Raw genomic sequence first — 10,116 nt, forward strand, 5'->3', positions numbered from 1 at the left:
TTGAACCACCAGCCTTCTGGTTATCAGTCAAATGCCTTAGCCACTATGCTACCAGAGCTCCCAATAGAGAGAGAGACATTAAGATGACATAATTCCTTCCCTCCTTAAAGAACTCCAGTTTTAAAGTTATCAAGGTAGATGGAGTTGATCCATTTCCAGAATACAATGGAAAGACTAGAGTGACAAGGAGACAGTGGGTACAGCCATGTCCTCTTGGGGCTTGAGAAGATATCTTTAGAGGGAGTAATAGTTCAGCTGGGTGAAGGATGGTTGGGATTCCATTAAGGAAAAAGGGTTTGGGTAAAGCCATAAATAGCAAGACTCAGTGAACTGCCTCTTCTACAACTGAGTTCCTATGCCCTTCCATTAACCATGATTTTGATGTGACTGTGCCTAATGCTAGCTCTTTCTAGTCACCCATGGCAAACCTCATACCTCCCTGGTATGAGTATTACTAATACTCATTACTAAGTAGAGTATTACCAATGAAAAAGTGATAGCAAAAGAAGAGATATGAGGGAAACTACAAGGAAAAATTATGATAATTACTAGTCAATAAATAAATAAATAAGAGATAGTAGTCATTACTAGACATGATTTGTTGTTGTCTGTTGACTTGGCTCCAGCAAAAATCCTCACAACTGGACCAATAAACAGCATCACGATAAATGGAGAAAAGATTGAGGTTGTCAAAGAAGTCACGTTGCTTGGTTCTACAAATCGACACCAACGGAAGCAGTAGTCAGGACATTAGACAATGTTAGCACTGGGCAGGTTGGCTGCGAAAGAACTCTTTCAAATGCTGAGGAGCAAGGATGTCTCCTTGAGGACTAAGGTGCACCTGACACAAGCCATGCTATTTCCAATTGCCTCGTATGCATGTGAGAGCTGGACAACGAATAAGGAAGACTGAAGAAGAGTTGATGCTTTTGAGTTGTGGTGCTGGCAAAGAATGCTGAAAGTACCATGGACTGCTAAAAGAACTAACAGATCTGTCCTGGGTAAAATGCAGCCGAAATGCTCCTTGGAAACGAGAATGGCCAGACTCCATCTCACCTATTTTGGTAATGTTGTCAGGAGGGACCATTCCCTGGAGAAGGATGTCATGCTTGTCAAGGTGGAGGGTTGACAAAAGAGGGGAAGGCGGTCGTCGAAAGAGGGGAAAGCCTTCAACGAAATGGACTGACATGGTGGCTGCGACAATGGGCTCAAGTATAGCAAAGATCATGGAGCTGGTGCAGGATTGCGAGGTGTTTCATTCTGCTGTACATGGGGTCACTATGAGTTGGAAATGACTCGATGGCAACTAACAACAACACAACTTGCCTCCAACTAATGGTGTTCTATCACATCATTGCAGACTACAAGGAAATGTTGCCCAGCCTGGTGCCACCATCATGTGTACTTGAGTCTATTGTTGTGTTCACTGTGAATTTTGAGTGTCTTCCAAAGTAGGGGGCTCATCTTCCAGCACTATTCAGGACCATATTCTGTTGTGGTCCATGGTGCTGTCACGGCTAATTCTCAGAAGCAGATTGCCAAGCTTTTTTTCCTAGTGTATCTTAGTTTGGAATCTCCATTAAAAACAGTACACCATCATGACTGACCCTGCTGTTTTTTAAAATCCAGTGGTTTAGCTTCTAGAATCACAGCAACATGCAGGCCACCACAGTGTGACCAACTGACTGACAGGTGGTGGAGGCATGGTTCATCTCACACAAATCCACTTTTTTTTCTATGTATCTTAGCTTTTCCAGTAAACAGTAGAAATAAGAATTTCAATTAATTGCTTCAGCAAATCTAGTTATGTGTAAAATTATCTATAACAATAATGTTTTTTGAGTCCAGAGTATGTTAAAATTTTCCTCAAAAACTACCTCCCAACTGGAAGGAGCTGACAATGAACAGTCCTCTATAGCTTGTAATGTGCTTCTGTAAGCATTAATTCACTTGAACATCTCCTTTCAATGTGAGACAGGAAGATAAAGCATTATTCACTGTTATTTTATGTGTAGTAAAAGAAAAAATCAAAGAGATAAAAAGACTTGCTTGAAATCTAGTTAGTACATGGTGGAGTTGGTAGTTGAATCTGGATTTTGACTGGACCGTAGTGCTCCATCAGTAAAAAGAAAGCTTTGAGATATCAGCTGCTGGTCAAGAAAGTGTCAAGAGAGACAGTGGATGACTTTTCTGGGGAATAATTTCAGTCTCCTGTAATCTGTGTTTGAATAAAGCTCTCAGGGTCCTCTTGGATCTACCACTTGATTGTACTTCCTATGTTCTGACAGTAAAACTACTTGAAACTCTTTCAATTAATGTCCCACCTTTTATGAAAAAAGAATTAATGTCATAGGAAATACTTGATAAGAAAATATCACACATATTACAGCACTCCTTCCTGGAAGACCTCAGTGTGTGAATCTTCAGGATTTTCCTACTCTATTGACACACTTTATTTAATCTTGAAAGACAGTATTGGCTTGTTTTTTTGTTACACTTTTCTTCTCTCTCCTTCCTTCTCTCTCCATTCTCTATCTGTTTGGCACTTGTACACACACACCAGCATCTAGTGTATGACTAAGATGAATTCATCTGGGTGAATCAAAGTCTTCTGTTTTCCTTTATGTTGTGTTTTTGCAGTGCTTGTACCTATGGCAAGAGCATTGACCTGGTTAAATTTCTTCTTGATCAGAATGTCATAAGCATTAACCACCAAGGAAGGGATGGGCACACAGGTAAGACTGTGGTGAAAACATCACCAGTACATGCTCAAGAACAGTGGTATACCTAGGGAGGAGGGGTGGTGAGAGTGATTAGTCCCAGTAGAGAAGGGTACTTTATCAAATGGCCTAATTTAGAACTGATGATGCATGGGAATAATAACAAGCAGACCAGTTTTTGGACTTTTGTTCACTTTCAATACTGTTTAAAATTATGTACAAAAATGTACCTCCTTGATGGCCACACTGGGGACAGACTGACAACACTGCTCTACCTTTAAAAAATATACCTATTTGGAGTCTTTTTTCTTCCACTTGTGTAAATATACTAACATTTGTTCTTTATAGTTACAGTGGATGTAGAAATACTAGGAATTTTGCTGATATAAGTGTATCTATGTAGAAAATTGATTAATATAGAATACTTCTTTGGCTTAAAGTATTGTCTTACTTACTCAATAATGAAATTAATTCTTTATCAGAGAAATTAATTCTCATTTTCTATTTCTAGCAACAATCCTATTATGTGATGATGGCTGATTTTGAAAATTAGAGTTCACTTTCCTTTTTCTTTCTTTTGTTCTTCCTTTCTATTATAGGACTACACTCTGCTTGTTACCACGGTCACATCCGCCTGGTTCAGTTTTTATTGGATAATGGAGCTGATATGAATCTGGTAGCCTGTGATCCCAACAGGTCTAGTGGTGAAAAAGATGAGCAGACATGTTTGATGTGGGCTTATGAAAAAGGTATATTTTTAATCACTGTATCTCTGTAGTGGTACATTGAACTGTGTGCATAGCTATGTCAATTCATCAATAACTCCTTTGCTTGCATGACTTGTCTACTCCCACTTTCTCTGTAGACTATATTTGAGTCTCTAGTGATGTGGATCAAAGAGTCCAATAGGCCATCATTAGAGAAGGATATTCCTGGATGCTCATGAGCTCCACATTTGCATTTTAAAATGGGAATGAGCCATCTCATTTTTAGGTGCTAAAGAAACAAAATGATGGTAGGTAATGATGAGAGGACACTTCGTTGCATTCTTAGAGGACACTTAGAGCTGCTCTTTATCATTTATGGAAGATTTTGATGTGGACTCAAATGAAAAAACAGCAAAAACAAATACAAAGAAAAAAAGGAAACTTGTCAGATGTAACGGTGCTGACCATGCTGTTATAGAAAAATGTAAGAGAGCCAGTAATTGTAGTGTAACTATACACTTATTGAGCTCCAAATGGTTGGAGCTCAAGCTCTGAAGTGAGAACACCTGGGCTTGAATTAAGCCACATACATGTTCTTTGACCTTGATCAAGTTACTTAAACTCTACGAGCTTCAGTCTCTTCACCTGAAAAATGAGGATATTAGCAAATTCTCTTTTACAAGATTGCAAAGATTAAATGAGAAAATTTGTGTAAATTGCTTAGAACATGGCTGACACAAAATAAGTACCCAATAATTGCTATTTCAGTAATGACAACAGTGTTAGTAGTAGTAGATCTTGAAAAGATAATTAATAATAAATTACTCATTTTAAGGGAGAGAAAAATAGAGACAGAAGGTGAAATAGGCATCTTATTCTTATTAAGATATATTATACTTCATAAGTGAGATGTGTGTATGTGTATTTCTAAGGAAATCAGGATTTTGGGTGACATGGAATAGTATAGCATAGTATACATTGTCCTTGAAATCACAAATACTGTAAAATATGCCAGCGTTTTAAGAAATATTTTAATTTAAAATATTTTGAAGCCTGTGTTGTCTTTTTAGGATGTTTTAAGTACTTAAGAAAAAAAAAAATATATATATATATACACACACACACACACACAAACACACATACATATACATATATATATTTAATTGATTTTTTTAATATGGTTTGGGAAAGTTTTACAGAGCAATTCATTTTCCATTCAACATTTTCGAATACACATTTTGTTTCGTGACATTGATTACAATCCCCATAATGTAACAGTTCTCTTCTCACTCCCTCCCTGTGGTTACTTTTCCCCAGTGTCCTTCTTTCCTATGCATTCCTGCCCTCTGAGCTATCTCCCTGTGCAAATACTGCCTTCTGATCTCCCATGGTTGATTGTTCTAAGGAGTAGACCTACCTTGTGTAAATGTTCACCTTATACACCTGTCTATTGTTTGGCTGCAAGCCATGGGAGCGAGTTCAATTCCAGGCTGCAAGGGTGGCTAGAAGTCATAATCTCAGGAGTTTCTCCAGTCTCTATCAGACCAGTAAGCCTGATCTTTTTTATGATTTTGAGTTTTATGCCACATTTTTCTCCAAGAAAAATATTTTTGTCTTTAAAGTTAGAATCCTAAAAAAACTAATTGCTGAACTGGAATATTTCTCAGTTTACCAAGTTGGTCTAAAAAGTTTTCTGCTTAAAGTGGAGTATGAAAGTCATTAATGAAAAGAGAGATGGTCCTTGATGAATAGAAACAGGAAGCTGTTGTAAGTGTATAGAGAAGGAGAAGTAAAAATGTAGAGATTTGAAATGGCTAGTGAGAAAAATGATATATGCATTACTTTAATAGAGATGAATGAATAAGTGAGATAGACCCGTTATGCTTTGTAATTTAAATATCATGTACAAACACATATCTATCCATGCATATCATCAGTGTACAACTCAATGAATTTTCACAAACAGAACATACTCAACATTCAAATGAAGAAACTGAACATTGCCAATACCAAGAAGCCTCACTTACATCCTCTTACAATCACTCCCTTAAAGAGTAATCCCCAGCTTCTGTGGGAGGGGTTAGTTCTGCTTCTTTCTGTCCTTTATATAATTGGAATGCTGTGGTATGTTCACTACTTCTTTGCATCTGGCTTCTTCTGTCCAATTATTCATGAAATTCATCCATATTGTTGCAGGTAGATATAGATGGCTTGTTCTTATTGTTATATAGTATAATGTTGTGCAACTATACTATAATTTATTTATTAAATCTACTCTTCATGGGCATTTTGATAATATTCAATTTTATGTTATTAAAAAAATTTGCTGCTATCAACATTCATGAACATGTATTTTTATGAATATATGGATTCACTTCTGTTAGGTATAAAGGTGTTCTATCTTGTATACAAGAAAAAAAAAAAAAAAACTATGTAGCTCTATATCTGAGTATCAAATCTCACATATCCTGAAACCTCAGGAGGCCTTACTGAGTTCTACTTTCAACCCATTGCTTTTATACAGGTGATTCTCAGACAGAATCACTCAAGAAATTTGATTTTCAAAGCAAGACTGGTAACAAAACATAAGCCTTCCAGAAAGCAGTTCAGAAATAGCTGCTGCAGCTAGCTTTTCATGGGAGTCGGCTTTGTTTTTAGTTGATTGAGAGTGATAGTTGGAAGCTGATTTTTATTTATTTGTTGTGTGGAATTCTACACTTTATGAAGCCACAAATCATTGTATAAACTGCTTAGGTTTCCTACCAAACAGTAGCAAGAACAAAAATATTTTAGCTTAGAGGACTTGCCCACTAGTCTCTACAGCATATGCCATATTTGTCACTTTTATTTGTTCATCTAATATGCCAGGCATCAGTGTTGCATTTCATTATTACTACAAATTTTAACAAATTGAATGTTAGCACCCAGGAGACAGATGGATGTTTTGCATATGTTCTAGGGCAAAACAAGTCAAACCAACAAAATGAAATTGTTGCTCTTTTCTCTTGCTAGAGAAAAGTTGCATTGTTTTCATGTGTTCAGGAAGGATTTAAATGGCCTTGTTACAGTATTGTCAATGGTGCACACTCCCTCTTCTGTTTGAATAAATAAATGTTTTTCTTTCTCCCTTAGAGGGGGAGTCACCAAATTAATTGATGTGGCATACTACAAAGAGTTCTCCTGAGCAGCTTGGAGATGGAGGTGAAGAACCACAAAAACTTCATATGGAGTTCTCTCTTTATACAATAGAGATGATGTAGGAATGTCCCTATCGTGGTTCATCATATACCTTCTCCTCTCCCAAAAACCAAAACCAAACCCACTGCCATTGAGTTGAATCTGACTCATAGCAACCCCCACTGGGTTTTCAAGGCTGTAAATCTTTGTGCAAGCAGATTGATTCATCTTTCTCCCACAAAGTAGCTGGTGGTTTTGAAGCACTGACCTAGGCAGCAGCCAAATGCCTTACCCTCTATGCCACTCTATATCTTTATCTATATCTATACCCATGAGGGCATAGAAGGTAAAGCATTTGGCTGCTAACTAGAAGGTCAGTTATCCTTTCACTGGAAAGTAATATCAGAAGGGACCTTCATGATGAGGGCCAATCTATTTGTAAAAGACTATTTTGGTATATACCCAATTTGAATTGTTCATCTTAGTCTACTTTCTGCACAGAAGGTAGTAATTCTCAACAGCACCTTGTCTCTGACCCCGATTCTAAGCAAGATTTTTCACCTAAACTAAAATTTTCACTCACCTCCTTTCTGCTATTCTGATATGACACATTTAGTGACACTTTGAGATTCAGGAATAGTTGACTTAAAAAAAAAAAAAGTTTGCACACTGTGGCTCCCTATGGAATCACATATAAAGAATGCTTTCTATTTACATAGCCCTTTTAACCCAACGAGATCAAAATCAATCTTGGAAATAATTTTCCTGGTGACCTTGATATTGTATAGAATCCTATTGGTTAAATTTCAATATTTCTCTGCCAGTCTGCCTAGAGCACCAATTTTACAAAATTTAGAGTGTTTTCCCTCCCCAAATACCCTCCCTCTTCTTTTCTACTATTCCATCTGAAACTGTAGCAATAGCTGTCTTACTCACTTGAATTTGTTCTGCTTTTTCCCTGGGGTACAAAGGACTTCTATGAATCAATTTAAATTGGCCAGAAGAAATAGCCAGCAGCCTGCTTATGTTCAAATCCTTTGCCCTAATCACCAGTATGGAAAACCCATTGAAAAGACCTCCACATAATCTTACATCCATTGCATTAAAGATGAAACTGCCGAATTGAAAAGATCTCAGCCAATTAGAATTGAACTCATAGCTCAATAGTGTGTCTGGCAGTTATATTTGAAAAGGCTGCCTTTGACAAAGAAAAGCACTCCTTTATGTCAGGCTGTTTAGGGTCAGAAAATAACCCAAACTAGAAACAGAACTAAAAACTTCTTATTTGCTTCAGTACTGACACCAGTTAAAGTAATTTACAGAGACTCCTATCCCAATATCTAATTACCCAGAATACAATATCTGTATACAGCAAAACGACTCTAATTCACAGTGACAGGGAGCTGGAGTTAGAGAATTAGTGAGTAAGTGAGCAAAAACAATAAAAATCAAGGGTCTTGTGCCATGATGTATACTTCATTCATTCCTTTTGACAAGTGTAGTATGGTGGGAATTATTTATAGTAAATGTACCATAGTGTATTCTGCAAAAGTAATGAAGTCTTACAGTCATGATTTTCTGCTGTTTTCAGCCAGTAGAAAAAAAATAAATAACTGAAAGATGATAGTTGTAAGAAGAGGAGGAGGAGGAGAAAAAGGGTGAATTCATTCAATGTTTTGACAATTTTTCACCAATAGATTTTAAACTCCCAGGATTCCTCTAAATTGAATTATAACCTATTTGGAATTTAGTTACTTAGTTTAGTAAACCCAGTTAATGAGCTAGAATGATCTGGGTACAGGAACCAACATATTTAGATAACATTTAAAGATCCATCGCTAACTTCGTCTGTGACTTTGTATACACTTATTACCTTTCTTCATGTTCACTAGCCTTTCTATTAAAAACAAATAAATAAAATATAACAGCTCTCATTAGAACTGAAGGAATTTACATTTTTGTAGGGAAGATAACACAAAAAATATTTTTTTAAAATAATAATACCTATGCAAGTAACCATGTACATTGAAATAGCTAGTAGAAATCTGGTTAGCAGTCAAATGCCTTAGGCACTGTGCTACCAGAGCTCCTAGTACAAAAAAGTTAAATTTATTAAGCACTTATTACATGATTTATGGATTACTTGGGTGATACAGTTAGTTAATATGCTCGGCTGCTCACTGGAAGAATAAAGATTCAAGTCTTCAGACGAAAGTCCTGGCTATCACTTCTGAAAAGTCAGCCATTTGAAACCCTATGAAGCACAGTTCTACTCTGACACACATGAGTCAGAAATAATACAACAGCAACTAGTCTTTTATGTAAATTTTACGTGACATACAAGTGTGTGTATAATATATGTATGGGAGCTTTGGTAGCATAATGCCTAAGGCATTTGACTGCTAACCAGAAGGCTGGCAGTTCAATTCCACCATCCACTCCTTGGAAGGAAGGTTGGGCAATCTACTTCCATAGCAATATCACATCAGAAACCCAGGGAGGGGTCGCTGTGAGTCACATCCGACTCGAAGGCAGTGAGTTTGGTTTTCATATCTATATCTATATCTATATCTATATCTATATCTATATCTATATCTACATCTACATCTATCTACCTATCAATCTACCAATCTATCTATCTATCTATCTATCTATCTATCTATCTAAAGCCATGTGCTTGCTCTAAAGAAGTTTACAGTTTGGTATAATAAAATTTCCAAAATAACCCTATAAATTAATATTATCTATTATGGATAAAGAGTTTGAGACTTAGAGTTGGTAAGTCACATGTGCCCAAGCCCCAGAGCTGTTAGTGGAGGGTTGATGCCAAGCAGAGATTGTCTTATTTGAGGTTATTCAGATCAGGTAATCTGAAATAATGCTTGCCTACTTCTTCTCCCTCAAACTTCTTCTCATATCAATTTCATCACAGGGTCTTGTTTATTTTACTTCATAGGTAGATTTTGAATCCACCCTCTTTTTATTTTTAACTATTACTGTTTTAATTCAGATCTTCATCATCTCTCTCTTGATCTACTTTAATAGCCCCATAACTGATTTTTTTTTTTTTTTGGTCTTAAGGATCTTTTGAATCTATTTTCCAATTATAGCCTCAGGAGTATATAAAGTACAATCTTAACTTCCTACCACATGTTCTACAATCAGATATGTGTAAGTCCAAATTCCAATCTTGTTACATATTGATCTGGGAAAGTAATTTAACATCTCTCAGCCTATATCTTCTTATTTAAAATGAGAAAATTAATAACTATTTTACAATATTCTTATGAGGTTTAGGAATAAGATGTGAAATGCCTGGCCCATAACAGATTCTCAATAAAAATGGTGGTTTGTTGTTGTTGTTAGGTGCTGTCGAGTTGTCTCCAACTCATAGTGACCCCATGGACAGCAGAACAAAACACTGCCTGATCCCGCACCACCTCCACGATCCCTGCTATACTTGAGCCCATCATCACACCCACCGTGTCAATCATCTTGTTGAAGGCCTTCCC

At 36.6% G+C, this 10,116-nt stretch overlaps 1 protein-coding gene across 1 annotated transcript in view; it reads left to right on the forward strand.

Moving 5' to 3' along the window:
• The window catches only part of LOC103204430 (serine/threonine-protein kinase TNNI3K), a 661,050-nt gene that overhangs the window by 295,893 nt on the left and 355,041 nt on the right, over window positions 1-10,116 (forward strand). The window contains exons 12-13 of the mRNA XM_042782150.1: window positions 2,641-2,735; window positions 3,320-3,469. Coding sequence (XP_042638084.1) covers window positions 2,641-2,735; window positions 3,320-3,469 — 245 coding nt within the window. The remainder of the gene's footprint in view (window positions 1-2,640; window positions 2,736-3,319; window positions 3,470-10,116) is intronic.

The sequence above is a fragment of the Orycteropus afer genome, unplaced genomic scaffold (assembly GCF_000298275.1).
Source record: "Orycteropus afer afer isolate SDZICR_OR568_19922 unplaced genomic scaffold, OryAfe1.0 scaffold00248, whole genome shotgun sequence".
In the NCBI taxonomy this organism is placed as follows: domain Eukaryota; kingdom Metazoa; phylum Chordata; class Mammalia; order Tubulidentata; family Orycteropodidae; genus Orycteropus; species Orycteropus afer.